Source organism: Mixophyes fleayi, chromosome 4, assembly GCF_038048845.1.
Source record: "Mixophyes fleayi isolate aMixFle1 chromosome 4, aMixFle1.hap1, whole genome shotgun sequence".
In the NCBI taxonomy this organism is placed as follows: Eukaryota; Metazoa; Chordata; class Amphibia; order Anura; family Limnodynastidae; genus Mixophyes; species Mixophyes fleayi.
The window spans coordinates 34,820,851-34,846,018 of NC_134405.1; the positions used below are offsets into that span (position 1 = coordinate 34,820,851).

At 40.8% G+C, this 25,168-nt stretch overlaps 1 protein-coding gene across 1 annotated transcript in view; it reads right to left on the reverse strand.

Annotated features, from left to right (window-relative positions):
- LOC142151183 (venom factor-like) overlaps nt 1-25,168 on the reverse strand; it is a 192,702-nt gene that overhangs the window by 61,210 nt on the left and 106,324 nt on the right. The window contains 7 exon segments of the mRNA XM_075206549.1: nt 2,277-2,480; nt 2,605-2,691; nt 5,157-5,223; nt 5,478-5,684; nt 9,201-9,202; nt 10,182-10,325; nt 11,300-11,385. Of these exon segments, the coding sequence (XP_075062650.1) occupies nt 2,277-2,480; nt 2,605-2,691; nt 5,157-5,223; nt 5,478-5,684; nt 9,201-9,202; nt 10,182-10,325; nt 11,300-11,385 (797 nt within the window).

Here is a 25,168-nt window from a genome sequence, read left to right on the forward strand (position 1 = left end):
AGACATTCTGAAGATGAGAGAAACACTAGTTATCAATTTTAAACTTTAAATAAATGAATATGTGTAGCACTTTTATGTGTCATAGGATATACAATTGTTGTTACCTCATCATGTAGCCCATTTAGGGGTGCATAATCTCTTTCTGAGCAGTTATTTTACAAGATATTTATATATTTATTTGTAAATATATATTTTTTTTATTTTGGTAGTAAAAGAAATTCACATGCTACCTATCAAATTTTGACTCCCCGTTAATTATTTTAAATTTTCATTTTTCCCCTTCTAAAATAGTCTAAATTAACATTCATTTATGTTTTATATAATAACTTATATTTTGTTGGTTTATCTGCCACTGTAAATGTGCCTACTGTATAAAATGCACCTAAAATGAGCTTTTGATCTAGCTGTGGTTGGTGTCCTGTCCCAAAGGATCCACTACAAAACATTCTTCATCTGTGTGTCTATTTCTCTAAGACAATTTTCCTATCTGAGCTTGGCTACAATGTTGGCAATAAGGAACTTTGGGCTATCAAGTTAGGAATTGCAACATAATTTACAAGGTGACGTATAGCCATTTCTAATCATCACTGACCATTGTAAACTGGGTATTTAAAATAAAAAATTCATAATATTTCCTGATGACAGTTTTGTTGGGCTCAGTTTTTTGCTTGTTTTAACTTTATGATAACTCTACTGACCTTATTCACGCAGTTGACCCTCTTTCCTGATTGGGAAACAGTTTATATTTTCTCTGCACCAGAACCTATATTGGCCCCTCTATCTTCTGTGGGCCCACAGGCCAATCAGATGTTTTACAATAGATCCATGCCAGTATAACTTGACAACATCTCAAATCCATTCATTCATTTTCCCCAAATACACTGCCATGAGCACCAGTCTTTTTTTCTTCTGTAGGCCCACAGACCAATCAGATCTTTTTCAACAGATCCATGCCAGTACAACTTGACAACACCTCAAATCCATTGATTTTCACCAAATACACTGCCATGAGCACCAGTCCTTTATTTGCAACTTATTTCTATCATCCATTCCAAACATTCCAGTTACTAGTTCAACTCCTGCTGTTTTCAAACAGCTTTCTGCTTTCCAAACAGTCTATCAAAACTACAAACTTTCCTTTCTTCAACCTGATAGCACTATAAACAATTTTCTGATCGACATTGTTCTTAAGGACCCATCTTCAAGGTTGGAAAGTTAGTCTGGATGGCCACTAAGAACCTTCATCAGCATATTCTTTCAACTTAGTATATATAACCTTTTTTATTTTTAGCTCACCAGCGTCCAGTCATGTATCATCTAAAACTGCTGATCTATCTGGTTTTCCACACCTCTCCTAAAGTTTCATCCAATGGAACCATTGACACATCCTGGTCAACAACCTTCTCATCCACTTTTGATTGATGGGGAGCCAGAATATGAAGTTGATCACATCCTTGACTCTCAGATCTATCAAGGACCCCTGCAATGCTACATCCACTAATAGGGGTAAAGCCATGATGAGTGCTCATGGGAACCTGCTTCCACATTCATGCTAGGATCCAGGCTTTTCCTCTTATCCTTCAAAGTCTGGATCTCGAGCATCTAGAAGTCACCCCATGGGGATGGACAATATCAGGAATGAGTTAATCTGAACATTCCTCCCTCCTGATCTGAAATGTAGACCCCGTGGAGACACCCTGGTGCTTCCTTGTCTGTACGTTCTGGCTATTTTATCCACCATTGTTTGAATAGCGAAGCTCCCGTTTCTAGCATGGCTGCAATCTTTCCCATCTGCCTAACTCCTGATTCAGCAAAGTTTCAGTGCTTCCTGTCTGCCTGTGTAACACCTGATTTCAGCCAAGCTTCAGTCATTGCCACTGCATGTCAATCGTAATCATTTTTAACACAATGCTAGAATTAACCAGCCTTGGTTGTAGTGTCCATTAGCAAAACGTTTTAAGTGGAGTTTAGTGGAGTTACCTTTCCTTATGATGATAGTTTTTATTTACACTTTGAGAGTCTGAATCTAATATGTCCTATCTGCCCGAAGATTGAGTCCTATGTGTTTGGTAAAGTCACAGTATTAGGAGATTAATTTTAACTAACTAACGTGAACTTAACTATCTCTCCTTCTGTATGTCACATACTCATGTACAATTCAGCATTGTTCATATTTTTAATCAAGAGCATAAGGAAATGAGAATCCATCAGTTGTCTCAACCTGTGCTCATTAGAAAATGGAACACAAACTACTTTACATATGTAGACTTTCTTACCATCTCTGATGAACTGGATGGCTTGCTCCCTGCGCTGCACTCCTACTCTTTCCCATTGACCTGAGACATCCAGGTAATGTGTAACAATTACATTAGAAGTAATGCTCATCATGTTCTGCTCTCCGTTTCCCGAGGGAGCTAAGATCAGGTGATTCAGATTGAAGCCATCAATGGATTTATCCACCTTTTCCGTAATTATATTTCCTGGTGAATATGGGTAAGTCAGATATGAGCACAGGTCAGGAATCGAAAAACAGTATTTACTATTTAATACCTGACCCAACATATAAAAGTAACATAACACAGTGCATGGTTGTTTAATGGTTACCTTGGATAGTGACAATTGTTTCAACCTCTGTTCTGGGAACAATATTTTTGGCATCCAGTGCAGAGATTATTTCTTCTTGTACCCCAGCTGTAGAATACATATTGGTTAGAAGAGTTACTACTTTATCTGACATGCAGGTTCTGTGGCTGTCAAGGATGTCAAAGTGTTTTAGATAAGCAATTTATATTACATAGATGCAAATCAACATATCTTAAATTATGAGAAATACTGCATCCCACAATAAAATACTGATTTGTTAATTTGCTCTGGAAATGAAAACTCAATTTGCACAAGTGAGTAGAAATATTCACCAAAGTACAGGCATCACTGGAGCAGAGAGTGGCAGATTCAAAGGGGAGCTATTGGGGCAATCGCTTTCCCCCCTCCCAGCACTACACTGGGAGGGGGGAATGACCTCCCTTGTTCCATCCGTCTCGCTCCCAATCTGTGCTCCTTCAAACGAGCACTTAAAACTCACCTGTTCCTGAAAGCTTATCAACCATCCACTTAACCCCTCATCTACTCTGCTCGCTATTCCCTCTCTCCCCTGGCCCCTTCTTCTCTCCCCTGGCATCACCAGCTCCCTCTCGTGTCTGATTTGTCCACCCTCCCTTAGGATGTAAGCTCTTATGAGCAGGGCCCCTCTTCCCTCGTGTCTCCATACCTGTTCTTCTGCTCTGTCCTTACTCCATAAGGCTGTCCCAGAGTTAATGAAGCATTGCTACTTTATGTTTATCACCCTGTACTGTTTAACCCTGTATGGTCTACTGTTTGTACTATGTACGGCGCTGCGGAAACCTTGTGGAGACCAACAAATAAATGATAATAATAATAATAATAATAATAATAATACACTACACACCTTTGCATGGCGACTGAGAAGTCCAATCAAATCGAATGATTGGACGGGCATACCAATCAGGGTGAATGAGGGGCATGACTATGCTAAAAAAGTCTAGATCCGCCCCGAGGAGCAGGATGATGTCATTTGCGGAAAAGAGGACATTTGCGCCAATCGATAGGAACTCTTGGGATGAATATGGACATACCTAAGTACAGAGTAGTTATATCCATGTACTCAGTTTTGTGGAGCAGTGCAGTGCTAGATAACTGAAATTAGATAAAGGAATCAAGAGAGCACTTTTTAAGGATGTGCTTTGTTCCGTTGAAGGAGGCACAGTCATTTGCACTTTGCAAAGTAACTTGATTTTTGCACCAACATCTGTTCTTGTCTTATTCATGCATTTTATGCCTTGCAGTTACAGTATATTTTAGCAAACAATCAAATTTCTAGATGCATTTTTCCAAATGTAAGTGTCACTCACCGGACCGTGAGTGCCTCTGCTCTGGTGTGTGGTTCCCTGTCATTCCTGCCAGCACCTGTGCTGAACCGCGGCCGCCCGCCATCCTGTCGCATTGCGCATGTGCAGGATCCCTGAACTACTAACACCTTGCTTTTAAACCTAATTGGTGTATCAATCACCTCACTCTACTTAAGGCACCTGTGGCCTTAGGTTCATTGCCTGATCTTGATTCTCACTCCCTGTGAGTCTCTGAAGGTGTTCCTGTGTTTAGCTCGTGTCTTCAGTTCCAGCTGATTCCCTGCTTTACTCCTCAAACGGTTCCCATACCGCTACAGACTGAATACTCTCCAGGTCGTGTCTTCAGTTCTCCAGCTGATTACCTGCTCTGCTTTCTCGAGTTACACATTGTTGCTACAGACTATTCGTTGTGCCTGCATATCTGTGTTGGACAAGCCTTCTCACCACAGTGTGGTACAACTTGCTACACGCAGACCACCGACTACCCCGCTACCTACCAACACCAGTACAAGTCTCCTCATCACTACAGTGGTACAACTTGCTCTCCAAGTCACTGACTCATCTCATCTATAGCTCCAAGTCGCTGACTCATCACATCTATAGCTGCAAGTCACTGACTCATCACATCTATAGCTGCAAGTCGCTGACTTCCTCACTCATCTCCTATCTACCTGCTGTTCCTTACACTCCAACCATTCACCTCACTGTTCAGAGGTTCGTGGTGTAACTCCACCCCTCTGGCAGCATTACCATCTGGTGGAACCTGGGTAGAAACTCCTAGTGCCCGTGACAGTAAGACATGTCTTCAAACAAGCAAAGTGCCACATATATAAACAGATAAAGATAGTTCCAATGTCCCTTCACTCTAATTTTTAACTAAACTCATACATGATGCTAAATGGAGAAGTATTTAAAGACAAAAAGTGAAAAGTGAAAAGTTTTATATATTGAAAAGGGTGATTCTCCGTTGGTAGGAGGTTCGGCTTCTGATAAGACATGACAAGTATTTCTGCTACTCCGCACACTCAACAGCAAATCGATTACATGGAGGTGCCTCATAAGTGCAAGGAGTAGGCGTGCACCTGGATGGGTGGAACATTTACATGCGCTGGTGCAAAATTAAGGCTCTTTGTGTTGTGATCAAATGAACTTTGTAAATGGGACTTAATGCTTATCCTCCGCCATCAGCATAGTAATTTATACAAACTGTGAGTGATACAACATACAGACCTATGCCTTTTACTTCGGGCTCCAAAGTCATTGATTTCAAAAGCTTTGTTATACGTGTTCCTGCTTGCTGTGGGGAAAAAAAAAGTTAATGACATATGTTGTGCTGCCTATGAAGCTGGAATTATGTGGAATGAGATGCGTAGTAATGATTGCTGATCACTGAGATGTTTTAGGAACACAGCTAGTAATATATTTCTCAATAATAATAATAATACAATTTTTGCAAATAATAATAATATATGTTATTTATAAATCTTGCTTTTTACTTTTCACAATTGTCTCAAAAGCAAGATGATAAAAATAACTATTTCTGTTACTCACCACAACCTTCAGCTTCTTCTTGACACCATCTGAGGCAAACTGACCAGCTGCCTTCACCTCCACATCAAGATTTCCCGTGGTTAGTGGCACAATGATAAAAGGGACAGCCACAGACGAGGCAGGTTTGATTGTTACATATTGACTATATTTATATTTAGCAGTGGAGAGGCCGCATAAGTGTTCATTGTAAGTCAAGGATACACGCACCTAGGCCAAATGTAGAAGATCAACATTAGAGGAAAATGAGACAGATCTCTTGCAAATTTTGACTGATGTGGAACATTTATTAGAGTATCAATCTATCTCATATCTATACTTCTCCTATCTATCCATCTCCTATCTATCCATCTCCTATCTATCCATCTCCTATCTATCCATCTCCTATCTATCCATCTCCTTTCTATCCATCCATCCATCCATCCATCCATCCATCCATCCATCTATCCATCTATCTATCCATCTATCTATCCATCTATCTATCCATCTATCCATCCATCTATCCATCCATCTATCCATCTATCCATCTATCCATCTATCCATCTATCTATCTATCCATCTATCTATCCATCTATCTATCCATCTATCTATCTATCTATCTATCCATCTATCTATCTATCCATCTATCTATCCATCTATCTATCCATCTATCTATCTATCTATCCATCTATCTATCCATCTATCTATCTATCTATCCATCTATCTATCCATCTATCTATCCATCTATCTATCCATCTATCTATCTATCTATCCATCTATCTATCCATCTATCTATCCATCTATCTATCCATCTATCTATCTATCCATCTATCTATCCATCTATCTATCTATCCATCTATCTATCCATCTATCCATCTATCTATCCATCTATCTATCCATCTATCTATCCATCTATCTATCTATCTATCTATCTATCTATCTATCTATCTATCTATCCATCTATCTATCCATCTATCTATCCATCTATCCATCTATCCATCTATCCATCTATCTATCCATCTATCCATCTATCTATCCATCTATCTATCCATCTATCTATCCATCTATCTATCTATCCATCTATCTATCCATCTATCTATCCATCTATCTATCCATCTATCTCCAACCTGGGCTGTTTCCCACTATAACAGGTAGAGATGCTCAGACTCGGTTCCCCGAGAACCAAACACACCCGAACTTAGCAGATCCAAGTACCGAGCACGCCTTCGGAATTGAAAACGAGACAATATGTCATTGTTACATCGTCAGAATTTGCGTGTTTTGGATTATATAAGTACCGCCCTCCACAGCGATCCAGTGCCATTGCACAGAGGAACACAGAAGGGGTAGCACAGTTCTTGGCAGTCTCTAGAGCAGTTGGGCATCATCATAGGTAGAAAAGAAAGAGGAGGGGGTAGCAGTGTTCTTCAAAGTCTCCAGTGACATTCAGGAGAGCTTCATTGCTCCATTGCTAATTGTCATTGATGAAATAGAAATACTAGAGCTAGCAGGCTTGGTCTCCTGAATTTGCAGTCAAATTGTACGGTGTTATATAGGTTACACACAAAGAGGAGAGCTCCATTGCTAATTGTCATTGCTGAAATAGAAATACTAGGGCTGGCAGGCTTGGTCTTCTGAATTTGCAGTCAAATTGTAAGGTTTTATCAAAATGAATTCACAGCAGTACACAGAAGAGCAGGAGCACCAAGCAGCTGCTGGCACCAGTCATGATGATAGTAATCCCTCTACGTCATCTGGTAAAGCCTATTTTAAAGTGCATAATGTTTGTAAGTCATGGAAACAAAAATGTAAAAAAACACCTTTTACCTTGGTCAAGAAAAAAGACCTGGGGGTAAATGTATCAATGTCCGGATTCTTCAACTCCGGCGAGATCGGCGTCTTCAGCTCTTAAATTTAAAGCGGCACTGCCTTGTAAAGGGAAACTTCCCTTTACAAGGCAGCGCCGCTTTAAATTTAGGCGCTGTAGACGCCGATCTTGCTGGAGTTGAAGAATCCGGACATTGATACATTTACCCCCTGTAATCCAGGCAGGTTATCTGCAGAAAAAAATAAAATTGCCAAAATGCCATTCTACACATGCAGTGGCAAGGAAAGAATGAGGCCTGCCACCAACTGAAGTAAGAGGTGGTGACAAGGTGGAATTCCACTTTGTATATGCAATTCCTCACCTCTATCAGAAAGTTCATAAAAATGTAATTATTGGGCGACAAAATGCCATTCTACCCACTGTACACTTAACCACAGATATATGGACAAGCGAAACTGGGCAAACTAAAGATTATATGACTGTGATAGCCCACTGGGTTGGTGAATTGCCTTCAGCAGCAGGAACAGCAGCAGCATGTACTCAATAATGCCAGATTATTCAGAGGCAGGCTACTCTTTGTATCAGTGGCTTTACTAAGAGTCATACCAATGACAACCTGTTTGAAAAACTAAGGGATGTCATTGCGACACAGCTTATCCCATTTGGACTCTGCTTAGGAAATGTCATTTATGATATATATATATATATATATATACACACACACACACACACACACACACACGTACATATATATACATATACACACACATGCACACATATATATATATATATATATATATATATATATATATATAACATCAAAAAGACAGGGGTGCTTCCATAGTGTATTATTCAAGTAAAATGTTTTATTCCAAACAATAAAATTGCACGTACCAGATGGTAAAAGTATTCAGGCATAAATAGTACAACAGCTCAAATCTGATCTTCACATACGAGCGGCTCTATCTGAAGCAGCTCGAAATCAGAGAGTCTCCACGATCACCCCTACGCGTTTCAGGTGATCGTGGAGACTCTCTGATGTTTGGAATAAAGCATTTTACTTGGATAATACACTATGGAAGCGCCCCTGTCTTTTTGATGCTCTAGTAGTGTTGGTTGTTCCCCCGTGGAGATCGGGAGATAGAAGGGAAAGACGTGCAGACTATATCCTGCCGGTGTTAAACATATTCCGTGAAAAGAGAAGGTTGATCACGAACAAGCACGCGGAGACTCTATTATCTACTATATTTGACTTGAGCGCACCGATTGTTGGTATTGTTGTATATATATATATATATATATATATATATATATAGCTGGGGCTAGCACTTTAATCAATACTGGTCCTGTAGAGTCAGCCTCTATATTAAAATATTGAGGAGTAGTGTTCCAGCTATAGGCTATATCTAGTTGCTGCAAGTTTGTATATAGGGTAGTGAGTGCCCAGTTGTTGGTACTGATTTGTGAATTAATTCTCCACACACGAATCTCAGAAAGTAGGTCACTGTTCAGTGTTGACTGAGTTAATTCACGCAAATATAGTTGTGAATAGCTTGACATGTTCCACATCCGTAGTAGTAAAATCAACAGGATTTGATGCCCATATGGAGGATGGACTTTAAGTTTTATTCAGGGAAAAATACCTTAGACTCAAGCAAACCACCCCTGAATTAAAAGTTTTTGCTTAAAAAAATTGGAAATTTTGTTGTAACTGTAAACTATATTTGAATTTTAATTACAGTTGTAGATTTGTGAGTGACAGCTGGTCATTTATTTTATTTATATTACATTTACTAGTCTTATTTTCCATAAGACATCACAACATACTATGCACACAGAATCATGGTGTCAAGGCTTTGGCTTTTGAACCAAAAAGAAAAAAATGTACAATGTCAAAATTGCAATGAATATCTACAAACTTCTTATAAAACTTTACAGGACATGAAGTGCAAAAAAATTGCATTTGCTTTTTGCAACACATTTAATAGCCTTAATCATTCAATGACCTAAGTGGTCATTTACAAACTACAAAAAAAAATCAGATCCGCACTTCCTCTAAGGCACATACTTTCCCTAGTACATAGAAGTTTTTCATTGTCATGTGCGTATAAATAAAAGCAATACGTTTTAGGGTGTAATACCTATTGAATCTGTTCCTTGAGCCTGATGTTTCTGCCAACGCCCTGGGATCACATGACAATGGAAAACTTCCTTTCTATGCGACAAGACAAATATCAATATATCTCTGGCAAGTCAGAGAAAGGTGAGCCTTAAAACGTATTTTAGTGTTTTTCCTATACAACATTTTTGGGATGTTGTTGATTACAGACTGTAATATTTATGCTGCTGATTATTTATTCTAATTAATTTATTATGTAATTGTATATTAATTGAAGTTTTTTAATACGTTTTCTGTATACTTTAGATTTTGACAATTTCATCTAAAGATTCAATTCCATTTTTCCATAATCAAACACCAAGGGGTAAATGTATCAAGCTGAGAGTTTTCCGGAGGGTTTGAAGAGTGGAGGTGTTGCCTATAGCAACCAATCAGATTCTAGCTATCATTTTGTAGAATGTACTAAATAAATGATAGCTAGAATCTGATTGGTTTTTCAAACCCGCGGGAAAACTCTCAGCTTGATACATTTACCCCCAAGCCTAAATTCTACACCATATACAAAGTATGTACGCTCATGCTCTTAATCCACAGTCAGCAAATGAGATCCTTTAATCGACCCAACTCCTTCCAATGGAGTTTTTAAACTTTTGTACTCATGCAGACACTGCCACTCTGGCACAAAAATCCTTGCACTTTCTGGTCAAGCTGGGTGCATTTGAACACCAGGCATATTGCATTAAAAAAAAAATAGATTTATTTCTACTATACATTGGATAACTTGCCTCAATTGGATTGTAATAAGAGTTGTAGAGAATGGCCCTTATCTCTACTTGTTCATTCCTCACCACAGAATATGGAAGCTTCAGGTCAATGTAGAAGTCCCCCCTTACCTGGATCTCATGTGGCTTTGACACACAAATACCTGTCAATGAAATGGCAAAAACTAGAATGACACATCATATATGAAGAAACACTTTTCTGATCATAAATCCTACACATGCTAGAAGAAAAATTACAATTGTGATCCTAAATCACACAAATCCTACCAGAGGGGAAATAATCCTGACCCTAATCGCACACTCCATGCATGAGGAAACACCACATTCATCCTGACCATGTGAATTATCCATGAGGAAACATCATCCTTATTCTAATCAAACACATCTTTTGTTATGAACTTTATGTACCTTGGATGAATTAAAATAATAAATGTCTACATATGCTTATGCTTAAAGAGTTAATATAATGAAAGTTAATTGTTTACAGAGAAAAAGTCTGCTCAGGCTGCTTCCTAAAGAACATGGAGACAAGAACACATTCCTGTACTAACTTACAAGAGAAACCAGATGAAACCAAAAGTACTGTGGACCCCTGCAAGGTCAAACATGAAGGGGGGGAGAGCCCAGAGAGGATGTGTAACTAAAATTTGCCCAGTAACAAAAAAGGTATATAATACTGTGTAAATGTATTAATTGTTGTTTAGATTGTTAGAATGCTGCACCCAAGCTTACATGTCTGAATAAAGATGCTCACATTTGGATCTATAGCTTATGATTTTTGACTTCATAGTGCTTGGTATGATCCTAGCTATAACACCTACATAAGAAACCTCCATCCTTATACTAACCATACACATCCTACATAAGGAAACATCATCCTTTTTCTAATTCCTCCTACATGAGGAAACACCATCCTGAGCCTAGATTATAAGACATCCTACATGAGGAAAAACAATACTCATCCTAACCATACACATCCTACATGGTCACTATCCTGATCCTCAATCTTACACAGTGCTGACCCTAAATCATAAACATACTATATGAGGAAACACCATTTTAATGACAGATTATGTATATTCTACAAGAGGAAATAGAAAGAAAGTGAACTGCTTACCACTGGATTCAGACAAACTGACAGCCAAAACCTCCCATGTAGTTATTGCATCGTTTAAGAAAACATTGAGAGTCTTGGTTGAAATCCTGTTAAAAAAAACAAGCATTTTGTCTGGTTAAATACTATAAGCATGATAAAACAAGAAAAAAAGAAGGGGGGGGGGAAACACAGTAAAGCATTGGAAAGAGTCTTAGGGCTAGATTTACTAAACTGCGGGTTTGAAAAAGTGGAGATGTTTCCTATAGCAACCAATCAGCTTCTAGCTGTCATTTTGTAGAATGCACTAAATAAATGATAACTAGGGGCCTGATTCATTAAGAATCTCAAATGGAGAGGATACTCATTTCAGTCTCCTGGACAAAACCATGTTACATTGCAAGGGGTGCAAATAAGTGTTCTGTTTTGCACATAAGTTAAATACTGACTGTTTTTTCATGTAGCACACAAATACTTGATATCTTATTTGTACACTGAAATTTAAAGTTGATATTTGTGTGCTACATGAAAAAACAGTCAGTATTTAACTTATGTGCAAAACAGAACACTCATTTGCACCCCTTGCAATGTAACATGGTTTTGTCCAGGAGACTGAAATAAGAATCCTTTTCATTTAAGATCCTTAATGAATCAGGCCCTAGAATTTGTTTGTTAGCTATAGGGATGTGCACCGGCGACTTTTGAGGTCTCGTGTTTTGTGTTTTGGATCCGGATTTTCGTTATTTTTGAGGTTCGGATTTGTCTCGCAAAACACTTGACGAAAGGTCTCGGTTCGGATTTAAGGTATTGGATTCAGGTTTTTTTTGAAAAAAACATAAAAAGTTTAAAAATCAAGTTTTTGGGCTTATTTTCACTCCTAGGCTATTATTAACCTCAATAACATTCAATAACAAGCATTTCCACTAATTTACAGTGTATTCTGAACACCTCACAATATAGTTATTAGTCCAAAACGTTGCAACAAGGTATCTTTCTGGACTGCGTAGAGGAGTGGGTCACCACAATATATATTAAAAACCCTGAACTTTTATGAATCGCACCAATAAATGTACCTGGACTGCGTAGAGGAGTGGGTCACCACAATATCTTAAAAACCCTGAACTTTTATGATTCGCACCAATAAATGTACCTGGACTGCGTAGAGGAGTGGGTCACCACAATATCTTAAAAACCCTGAACTTTTCTGATTCGCACCAATAATTGTACCTGGACTGCGTAGAGGAGTGGGTCACCACAATATCTTAAAAACCCTGAACTTTTATGATTCGCACCAATAATTGTACCTGGACTGCGTAGAGGAGTGGGTCACCACAATATATTAAAAACCCTGAACTTTTATGATTCGCACCAATAATTGTACCTGGACTGCGTAGAGGAGTGGGTCACCACAATATCTTAAAAACCCTGAACTTTTATGATTCGCACCAATAATTGTACCTGGACTGCGTAGAGGAGTGGGTCACCACAATATCTTAAAAACCCTGAACTTTTATGATTCGCACCAATAATTGTACCTGGACTGCGTAGAGGAGTGGGTCACCACAATATATTAAAAACCCTGAACTTTTATGATTCGCACCAATAATTGTACCTGGACTGCGTAGAGGAGTGGGTCACCACAATATCTTAAAAACCCTGAACTTTTATGATTCGCACCAATAATTGTACCTGGACTGCGTAGAGGAGTAGGTCACCACAATATATTAAAAACCCTGAACTTTTATGATTCGCACCAATAATTGTACCTGGACTGCGTAGAGGAGTGGGTCACCACAATATATTAAAAACCCTGAACTTTTATGATTCGCACCAATAATTGTACCTGGACTGCGTAGAGGAGTGGGTCACCACAATATATTAAAAACCCTGAACTTTTATGATTCGCACCAATAAATGTACCTGGACTGCGTAGAGGAGTGGGTCACCACAAGATATATTAAAAACCCTGAACTTTTATGATTCGCACCAATAAATGTACCTGGACTGCGTAGAGGAGTGGGTCACCACAATATCTATTAAAAACCCTGAACTTTTATGAATCGCACCAATAAATGTACCTGGACTGCGTATAGGAGTGGGTCACCACAAGATATCTTAAAAACCCTGAACTTTTATGAATCGCACCAATAAATGTACCTGGACTGCGTAGAGGAGTGGGTCACCACAATATATATTAAAAACCCTGAACTTTTATGATTCGCACCAATAAATGTATCTGGACTGCGTAGAGGAGTGGGCACTGGGCACCACAATAAAATATATAAAAAACCTTCAACAGATCTGCATTACACTACACATACGGCTGCTCCTCCATCCTCTCCATCATATACATGTTGGAGTTTTAGCGTGTGACAACCTCTTGTTTTTGATAATGTCAGTGCATTTGGAATATTTTTCAATTTGCCCCACACCACTGAATGTACTTTATCTATGATACGCAATACGCATCTATCTATCTTGACTGCGTAGTGTGGTGGCCCCGGTACACAATTTGGTACCGAGGCCACAATATAATTAAAAAACCCTCCACGTGTCGGAATTCCACCAAACAAGTATCTGGACTGCATAGTGGGGTGGCCCCGGTACCCAATTTGATACCGGGGCCACAATACCTCCTCCAAACATGCTACAGACAATTCGTCATTGAGAGACCCCAGACAGACAGGGTCGAAGTGTTATTGTTTGACTTTGTAAACCCAAAAAAATGTCCCTGTTGCACATAGTCGTGCAATGAAGACTGACTTTTTCATTTAAAGGCACGATCTTTAAAGTGTAGTGTTTGTAAGTCTAAGTCATATTATACTTTTGGTAAAATTGGTTTATTTTGTTCCTCTTTATGGTAATTAATTAGTAATAGAATTAAAGTAGGAAATAGAATTAAATAGAATTAAAGTAGGAAATAGAGTGGTATAGAGTTGTAGTGTGGTATAGATAGAGTGGTCCACACAATATAATAATAAAACCCTCAACTGATCTGAATTCCACCAAACAAGTATCTTGACTGCGTAGTGTGGTGGCCCCGGTACACAATTTGGTACCGGGGCCACAATACCTCCTCCAAACATGCTACAGACAATTCGTCATTGAGAGACCCCAGACAGACAGGGTCGAAGTGTTATTGTTTGACTTTGTAAACCCAAAAAAATGTCCCTGTTGCACATAGTCGTGCAATGAAGACTGACTTTTTCATTTAAAGGCACGATCTTTAAAGTGTAGTGTTTGTAAGTCTAAGTCATATTATACTTTTGGTAAAATTGGTTTATTTTGTTCCTCTTTATGGTAATTAATTAGTAATAGAATTAAAGTAGGAAATAGAATTAAATAGAATTAAAGTAGGAAATAGAGTGGTATAGAGTTGTAGTGTGGTATAGATAGAGTGGTCCACACAATATAATAATAAAACCCTCAACTGGTCTGAATTCCACCAAACAAGTATCTTGACTGCGTAGTGTGGTGGCCCCGGTACACAATTTGGTACCGGGGCCACAATACCTCCTCCAAACATGCTACAGACAATTCGTCATTGAGAGACCCCAGACAGACAGGGTCGAAGTGTTATTGTTTGACTTTGTAAACCCAAAAAAATGTCCCTGTTGCACATAGTCGTGCAATGAAGACTGACTTTTTCATTTAAAGGCACGATCTTTAAAGTGTAGTGTTTGTAAGTCTAAGTCATATTATACTTTTGGTAAAATTGGTTTATTTTGTTCCTCTTTATGGTAATTAATTAGTAATAGAATTAAAGTAGGAAATAGAATTAAATAGAATTAAAGTAGGAAATAGAGTGGTATAGAGTTGTAGTGTGGTATAGATAGAGTGGTCCACACAATATAATAATAAAACCCTCAACTGGTCTGAATTCCTCCAAACAAGTATCTTGACTGCGTAGTGTGGTGGCCCCGGTACACAATTTGGTACCGAGGCCACAATATAATTAAAAAATTGGGCATCAACTGTCACCGTTGTTTAATATCTGATACACCTAAATATGGACTGCACAGTGGAGTGGCCCCGGTAGTAAATTTGGTGCCGGGGCCACAATACCTCCTCCAACTTCCAAGTGTAGTGTTTATAAAGACACACAGCGTCGAAGTGTTATTATTAGTTGACTTTCTTAACCCTAAAATTGTCCCTGTTGCAAATATTCGTGCAATGGACAGTTACTTTTCTATTGAAAGACTCAAGCTTTCAAGTGTAGTGTTTATAAAATATAAACAACAATACAGTAGTTTTAGAGCACGTCAATACCTCTTGTTTTAAATTATGACACGGCATTTTACTTTTGGTTTAATTTCTTGAATTTTTTTACATTTGGTTTTACTTTTTGAACATGGCAAACGACTGTTGCTTGGTCATATAATGCAAAAAAAAAAGTTCCAAGATGGAATTGTCCTTGGGCCCTCACACCCACCCTTATGTTGTTGAAATAGGACATGCACACTTTAACAAACCAATCATTTCAGCGACAGGGCCTACCAAACAACTTTGGCTGAAATGATTGGTTTGTTTGGGCCCCCACACCAAAAAAGCTATTCATCTCTCCCTGTACAGACTAAACAGGCTCTACTGAGGCAAGATGTCGTCCTCATCCTCAACCTCTGATTCCTCTCCCCCTACAGTGTGTACTTCCTCCTCATCACACATTATCAATTCGTCCCCGCTGGACTCCACAACCACAGGTCCCTCTGTAGTATCTGGAGGGCAGTGCTGTACTTCATTGAGGAATTGATTATTCATTTTTATAAACATCATTTTTTCAACGTTGTGAGGAAGCAACCTCCTTCGCCGCTCACTGACCAGGTTCCCCGCTGCACTAAAAACTCTTTCCGAGTACACACTGGAGGGGGGACAACTCAGGTAAAATAGAGCCAGTTTGTACAGGGGCTTTCAAACTGCCTTTTTTTCCTGCCAGTAACAATATGGACTGTCTGACATGTCTACTTGGATGGTGTCAGCAAAGTAATCATCCACAATTTTTTCTATTGTCACAGCATCCAATGCAGCGAGAGTAGACATGTCTGCAATGGTTGGCAGGTCCTTCAGTCCGGACCAGATGTTATCAGCATCCCCGCCAGTGCCTCTTTTGGGAAAACTGAGCTTTTTCCTCGCAGCCATAGATGTGGAAGAAAATGAGGGTGGAGCTGTTGGCATGTCACGGTCCTCTTCAGAGGACAATCTCCTGACCAGCAGGTCTTTGCACCGCTGTAGACTTGTGTCCGCCGGAAACAGAGACACAACATACGCTTTAAACCGAGGATCGAGCACGGTGGCCAGAATGTATTCCTCTGACTTTAAAAGAGTGACCACCCTCGGATCCTGGCAAAGCGTACGAAGGGCTACATCCACAAGAGCTACATGCTTGCTGTAATCGCAATGGCTTACCAGCTCCTCCCTCACTTTCTCCAGCTGCTTCTGCAACAGCCTGATCAGGGGAATGACCTGACTCAAGCTGGCAGTGTCGGAACTGACTTCTCGTGTGGCAAGTTCAAATGGCTGCAGAACCTTGCACAACACGGAAATCAGTCTCCACTGCGCTTGACTCAGGCGCATCCCCACTCCTTTGCCTATGTCGTAGGTGGCTGTGTAGGCCTGAATGGCCTTTTGCTGCTCCTCCATCCTCTGCAGCATATAGAGGGTGGAGTTCCAGCGCGTCACAACCTCTTGTTTGAGGTGATGGCAGGGCAGGTTCAAGCTTTTTTGATGTGCCTCTAGTCTGCGGTAGGCACTGGCTGAATGCCGAAAGTGTCCAGCAATTTTGCGGGCCACCGCAAGCATCTCCTGCACACCCCTGTCACTCTTGAGGTAATGCTGCACCACCAAATTAATGGTGTGGGCAAAACATGGGACGTGCTGGAAATTGCCCATATTTAATGCCCGCACAATGTTACTGGCATTGTCTGACACCACAAATCCCCATGAGAGTCTAAGTGGGGTAAGCCACTGGGAGATAATTTCCCTCATTTTCTCTAATATGTTGTCAGCGTTGTGCCTCTTATTAAAGCCTGTAATGCACAATGTTGCCTGCCTTTGCATGAGCAGCCATTTTGTAGATGCTGCTACTGATGCAGCTGTTGCTGTTGCTGCGGAAGGGGATGCATCTACCCAGTGGGCTGTCACAGTCATATAGTCCTTCGTTTGCCCAGAACCACTTGTCCACATGTCCGTGGTTAAGTGGACAGTGGGTACAACCGCATTTTTAAGAGCACTGAGGACACTTGATCGTACTTCTCTGTACATTTTTGGTATCGCCTGCCTAGTGAAGTGGAATCTCGAGGGGATTTGGTACCGGGGGACACAATACCTCCATCAACCCTCTAAATCCCACTCCACTGATGGCGGACACCGGGCGCACGTCTAACACCAACATTGCAGTTACAGCCGCAGTTATACGCTTTGCAATAGGGTGACTACTATCGTATTTGGTGGTCATGGCAAACGACTGTTGGACGGTCAATTGTTTGGTGAAAGACTTAGCGGTCTTACGACTTCCCCTCTGGGAAGATGACCGACTAACAGCAGCAACAGCAGCAGTGGCAGTAGTAGGCGTACCGCTGCAGGATTCCTCGGATGAATCCCGTATTGAGGAGGACTCAGTCTGGCTGCTGACTTGGGCTGCAGGACTGAATCTGATGGAGATTGTGGAGGAAGTTGACGAGGAGGGTGTTGCTGGTGTGTATCCAACTGGACCACGGGATTTAGGTGTCCCTGTACCGATGAGGGTCCTAGCCCCAGTTCCTGAACTAACCACTGAACTATGAAGGTTATTCAGGTGACGTATAAGGGAGGATGTTCCTAGGTGGGCAAGATCCTTACCCCTGCTTATTTGAGCTTTACATAAGCTACATATTGCCATACATTGGTTGTCTGGATTTGGATAAAAATAACTCCAGACCGAAGAGGTGCATTTTTTGGTCTTCTGACCAGGCATGACGATGGGCTTTTTCATCCCATGGACATCAGCTGTTTCCCCCCCTGGTGCCTCATTTACAATAACCACATCACCATCCTCATCATCAAGTTCCTCCACAGCGCCAGCTACATCATCAATAGCCTCCTCCCGAGCCACCTCTTCCCGTACAGTGATGGGAAGGTCAGGCTTGACAACCACCAACACCCTTGGACTCGCCTTGGGGATTTGTGATAATTTCTCTTTAGAAGGCAGAGTTGTTTGCTGTTTTGTTGCTGACAGCATAACTCTCTTCAATTTTTTGTAGGGGGGGGAGGAGGAGGAGGGCTAAGATCCGTGGGTGAAGCTGAACCACTAGTCATGAACACGGGCCAGGGCCTAAGCCGTTCCTTGCCACTCCGTGTCGTAAATGGCATATTGGCAACTTTACGTTTCTCCTCAGATGATTTAAAGTTTCTCTTTTTGCTACTTTTTCTTAACTTGGGCTTTTTGGATTTTACATGCCCGGTACTACGAGATTGGGCATCGGGCTTGGAAGACGACGTTGATGGCATTTCATCGTCTATGTCATGACTAGTGGCAGCAGCTTCAGCATTAGGAGGAAGTGGGTCTTGATCTTTCCCTACTTTATCCTCCAAATTTTTGGTCTCCATTATATGTAGCACAAGATACTGCAGAATGTGTGAACTTGGTAATATTGCAGTACCAATGGACTTATACTGCTGGATTCGTTTTGCAAATTTGGTTATAATTATTATTTTTTTTTTTTTTTTTAAATTTTTTATTTTTTTTTACTTTTTTCTTATTTTTAAAAAACTTGGGAATAGTGGGGAAATAACTATGCCCTTAGAAGCACAGAGCACAGGACACAGCACCACTGGACTGAACAGGACACGGCACAGGACCCAGCAGCACTACGGAACTCAGCAGGACAGAGCACAGGACACAGCACCACTGGACTGATACTGCAGAATGTGTGAACTTGGTAATATTGCAGTACCAATGGACTTATAATGCTGGATTGGTTTTGCAAATTTGGTTATAATTATTATATATTTTTTTTTTTTTTAAATTTTTTATTTTTTTTTACTTTTTTCTTATTTTTAAAAAACTTGGGAATAGTGGGGAAATAACTATGCCCTTAGAAGCACAGAGCACAGGACACAGCACCACTGGACTGAACAGGACACGGCACAGGACCCAGCAGCACTACGGAACTCAGCAGGACAGAGCACAGGACACAGCACCACTGGACTGATACTGCAGAATGTGTAAACTTTGTAATATTGCAGTACCACTGGACTTTTACTGCTGAATGTGTGAACTTGGTAATATTGCAGTACCAATGGGCTTATACTGCAGGATTGGTTGTGAAAATTTTGTGGTAATTAAAAAATATTAAAGTAGTTTTTGGTATTTTTTAAAAAAACTTTTTTTTATTTTTTTAAACACAGGGGAATATTGGGGAAATAACTATGCCCTTAGAAGCACAGAGCACAGGACACAGCACCACTGGACTGAACAGGACACAGCACAGGACCCAGCAGCACCACTGACCTCAGAAGGACAGAGCACAGCACACAGCACCACTGGACTGATACTGCAGAACACAGCACAGCACAGCACTAAACAGCACAGCACAGCACAGCACTAAACAGCACAGAACTAAACAGCACAGAACTAAACAGCACAGAGGACCACCTAACACACCCTCCCTCTACCCTGATCAATGCCCGAGTGAAGATTGCGGCGACTAGCGGGGAATTTATAGGATCCGAGTATCGCGAGATCCGACAACGGGATTATGAGTCAGAGCCTCAGTTTCACTTTTGAATTTGGCGCCAATACCCGGATCTGTCTCGGATCCGACTCGGATCCGCAACGTTCGGGTGGGCTCGGATTTCATAAATCCGAGTGCGCTCATCCCTAGTTTGCTATAGGCAAAATCTCCACTTTTTCAAACCCGCAGTTAAGTAAATATACCCCTTAATCTTAACTTTAAAATAACTTAATTCAAGTTTTGACCTTATTAAAAACTTTACTGGACACCCCATACAAATTGTCATTTCATAAGGGCATAGATGTGGTGGTCACAGTATTGATGTTCCCACTGGATTTCATCAACTCTCTTCTGAAGTTGTAAACTCTTGTCTACCTGTTATTGACCTGCTACTGACCTGCTATTGGCCTTGTTACTAAGAATCGTTGCTAGCAAAATATGTATTTGAATGATGGACTGCACCATGAGGGATTATAGTGACCTGTCTTTTTCCAGACGGTCAAAATATATCCTATTCTTGTTAGGAGCTGATATGTAGAGCTTGACAAATTATGTCCAACAGACAACTCCTGACCAAGTATCAAATGTCTCATGTCTTATGCAAATCACTCCGGAAAATAGACCAACTCACCACTGGTCATCTCAAATCTATACATTTTATTTACCTTCATTTTAGACAGAACTCTTGCTAATTATGTATCACTGATACTAATCTTACACCTACGAACTAAAAAAAAAATTGTTACTTATTTGCTAGATGAACCACAAGATCCATCTTATATACAAGCTCTTCTGTCATACTGTTGTTCGTGAGATATTTTGACCTGTATTCTTAGATTAAATATTTTTTATAATAGTTTTAGATTTAGCTTTAAAAATAAAGTAATTTCTATCTATCCATCTCATCTAGCTAATGACATTCACCTGGCAAATAACATACGTTTTATAGCACAGATAAGAAGATCTATTGTTTTCCTATTTTTAATTACTGAAATACTTTTAAAAATACCGATTTGTTATTATAAACTATATTTATTTTATTTTGCTTCTCTTTAAATAAGATCAAAACCTAGGCTACTTTACAGCTGTTCCTTGAGTGTATGATCCTCCATATCATGGTCCACATAAACAGCTTTGAGACCTAGGAGAAAATGCATCAAGGTCAGATTTTTTCAGCGCTTTAAAATTGCAGTAAATCGCGTGTGATAACCTGCAATTTTAGTCTCCAAGTCGCCAGATGTATTAAACTGCGATTCTTACTCTGATTTTAAAAATCACTGGTCATCTCTGACGATTTGCTGCGATGTTAAACACTCCCGTGTTTAGCGAACTTTCCTGTGTTGTCCTCATCTAGCTGCGTGATTAGTAAACACATCACTGTTACACTGCCCTTGTCTATAGAGCCGGAGGTCCGGCGGCTGTTAAAAATGTAAAAATAGATAAAGCTACAAAGAAAACAAAAACGTGGGTCCCCCCGCCCGGCCAAGTGCTGTCAGCCTATTGCTGGTTACGTGAAAATTGGGGAATAATTTGCGTGGGGTCCCCCCGATTTTCCCATAACCAGCACTAGGCAAAACAGCCAGGGGGGGTGGCACTATAGCAGAGGGACAGGCGGCAGGTGTCCACCTGCCATAATGACAAACCAACCCCAGACTGTTCAGCGCTGGGCTGGATTCTCTAGGGAGTTGGGTTCACCGAAAAAAACAAGTGGGCCCCAACTCTAGGGACACCCGGCCCAGTGCTGAAAGTACTAGGGCTCTCCCTACCCCCGTGGTCTGTGGGTAGTAGGGTAATAAAGGCGAAATTTATGTGAAAAAAAACAGACGCCATTTTGTTTTGTGGAACTACAAGTCCCAGCCAGCTTAGGCTACCATAAACAGTGTGGGCATGCTGATGCTTGTATTACTACAAGCACCAGCATACCCATGACAGCCAGGGCATGTTGGCACTTGGAGAGCCACAAGTGCCAACATGCCCTGATACCCACGGCTGGCTGGGACCTGTAGTTTCTCAAAAGAAAATGTTAAATAAACCACCAACCCCTCATTAAAACAACTCAAACCCTCATTTGACCAGTTACAGTGCTGTTATTTATTTCAGTCTTGTAGTTTGTTTTTACCTGTTAAGGCCTCACACACACCCTTTTTTACAGCTGAGCTACTATTTCAAATTATCACTTAAATTCTTGGGTATTTTAAATTTCTATTTATTTTGATTTTCCTTTGGGTTGTATATTTTTGCAATCAGACCTACGATGCGTCAATCAGATCTCCTTTGTATATTGTTTTTGTACTTCTAGTACTAGAAACAGGTCGTACTAGAGTTGAAAACTCAAAACAATAAATGCAATTCTCTGCAGGGCTATTCCCTTTTATTCCGAAACTGTTCACCCTATTGGCAATATCTCAGTCCATGACCTATTTAGTGAAATCACCAGTGATACTCATCTGAAGTTTCTCCACCCTTTCTTCTGCTGGGCTCCTCCTCAATATGTTGTGAGGTGCCACTCTGCCCCAAGTGGAAAGCATTGGCTCCAGCTTCTGAATGCAATACAAACACTCTCCTTATCTCCTCTCTCTCTCTCTCTCTGGATCTCCAGACTCTTAATCATCATCATCTATTTATTTATATAGTGCCACTAATTCCGCAGCGCTGTACAGAGAACTCATTCACATCAGTCCCTGCCCCATTGGAGCTTACAGTCTAAATTTCCTAACATACACACACACAGACTGAGACAGACTAAGGGCAATTTAATAGCAGCCAATTAACCTATCAGTATCTTTTTGAAGTGTGGGATGAAACCGGAGAACCCTGAGGAAACCCACGCAAACACAGGGAGAACATACAAACTCCACACAGATAAGGCTATGGTCAGGAATCAAACTCATGACCCCAGTGCTGTGGGGCAGAAGTGCTAACTACTAGGCCACTGTACTCTTCATTTATCAGTTCTGTTCTCTGTCTTTCTCCTACAATCTCTATCTCTCTGTATCTCAGCTCCACAACTCCTCTCACATCCTTCTCTCAATTTTCCATTAGAACTAGCTCAGCCTCTCTTTTTGCACCTCTTTTTCCCACTCTTTCCAGGCAGGTCTCTCTGCAGGGCACAACTCATCCCTGCTCCTCTATGCAGCAATGCTCCATGGGAGATGTAGTTTATCACTATCATTGGCACATGAGTTATTTTGCAGTGCGCTGGCATCACAGTCACATGATCTCTCTCAGTCCTGTCATATCCATCTCCACCATAAATGGTTTAATCACATGGGGCCTGATTCATTAAGGAGCTTAACTTAAGAAACTTCTTATTTCAGTCTCCTGGACAAAACCATGTTACAATGCAAGGGGTGCAAATTAGTATTCTGTTTTGCACATAAGTTAAATACTGACTGTTTTTTCATGTAACACACAGATATCAACTTTAAATTTCAGTGTACAAATAAGCTATCAAGTATTTGTGTTATACATGAAAAAAAGAGGATTTATGTACTTACGTTAAATCCGTTTCTCTGATTCCGTCTGGGGGTCACTGCTTACCATGGGTTGTGGAGGGGAGCTTGGGAGTTGGCACCTAACTAGTTAACTTTTAGTACTGCTGGCAGACCCCTCCCCTCTACAATCCCCCTGCCTCTTCCTGTCCAGTTAGTTTTAAAAAGCCCCAGGATAAAAAAGGGCAGTCAAACAAGAGCACACAGAAGAAAAACAGAAGGGAGGGATCGCAGTGTCCCCCAGACGGAATCAGAGAAACGGATTTAACGTAAGTACATAAATCCTCTTTTCTCTTTCATCCGGTCTGGGGGACACTGCTTACCATGGGGACATTCTAAAGCAGCCCCCTAAGGGTGGGACTACTCTGAAAATCCCGCTCGTAAAGCACTACGAGCGAAATCTGCATCAGCTGATGCAAAAACATTAAACTGATAAAATTTTGTAAAGGTGTGGACAGAGGACCAGTTGGCTGCCCTGCAAAGCTGGTCTGCAGAAGCTCCATTCCTTGCTGCCCACGAAGCCCCTACCGATCTGGTGGAATGGGCTGTAAGTCTCTCCTGCACTGGACGGTTAGCCTTTATATATGCTTGTCTGATGGTAGACGTAATCCATCTTGCGATAGATTGTTTTGAGGCTGGCCAGCCTCTTATTAGCTTCATAAAGGACAAACAGAGAGTCAGTATATCTAATCTGGGAAGTTCTTTTGACATATATGCGGAGAGCCCTAACAACATCTAACTTATCCATAGATTGTTTATCTGAATGAGAAGAAGATGAGAAAACCGGAACTACAATTTCCTGGTTAAGATGGAAAGCTGACACTACTTTCGGGACAAAAGAAGGAAGGGTCCTTAACAATGCTCTGTCCTCGTGGAAAACCAAATAAGGTTCTCTACAGGACAAGGCTCCTAATTCAGAAACCCTACGAGCTGATGCGATTGCCAAAAGAAAGAGGACCTTCCAGGTCAACCATTTTAAATCTGTCTCCCTCAATGGCTCAAATGGAGGCCCCTTGAGCATATCCAGTACCATGTTGAGATTCCAAGGAGCTGTAGGAGGTACATAAGGAGGATGTATGTGCAAGACTCCTTGAAAAAAAGTTCTAATATCTGGCAAATCAGTTAATTTCATATGAAAAAATACTGAAAGTGCCGATACCTGCACCTTTAGGGAACCTAATCTGACACCCGCTTCCAGGCCCTTTTGAAGAAAAGCTAATAAGCGAGGAATATGAAAAACGGACGAATTGCATGTCCTGTTTTCGCACCACCCAATGTAGGCCTTCCAAATCCTGTGATAGATGCGAGATGAAACAGGTTTCCTAGCTAACATCAAAGTGTTAACTACGCTGGAAGAAAAACCTCTAGACCTCCAGAGGCTGGCTTCAACAGCCATGCCGTTAAACTGAGCTGAGGTAAACTGGAATGGACCCTGGAATGGAATGGACCCTGCAGAAGAAGGTCGTCTCGATGCGGAAGATGGACCCCTGGTCCTTCCGCCATTGACAATATGTCTGCGTACCACACTCGGCGCGGCCAAGAGGGAGCAACTAGAATTACCGGCAGACCGCCCTGCCTTACTCGTTTGAGGACGCGAGGAAGCATGGGAATTGGAGGAAACAGGTATCCCATCCTGAACTCCCATGACATTGTCATGACATCCACTACCACCGCTAGGGGGTCTCTTGTCCTTG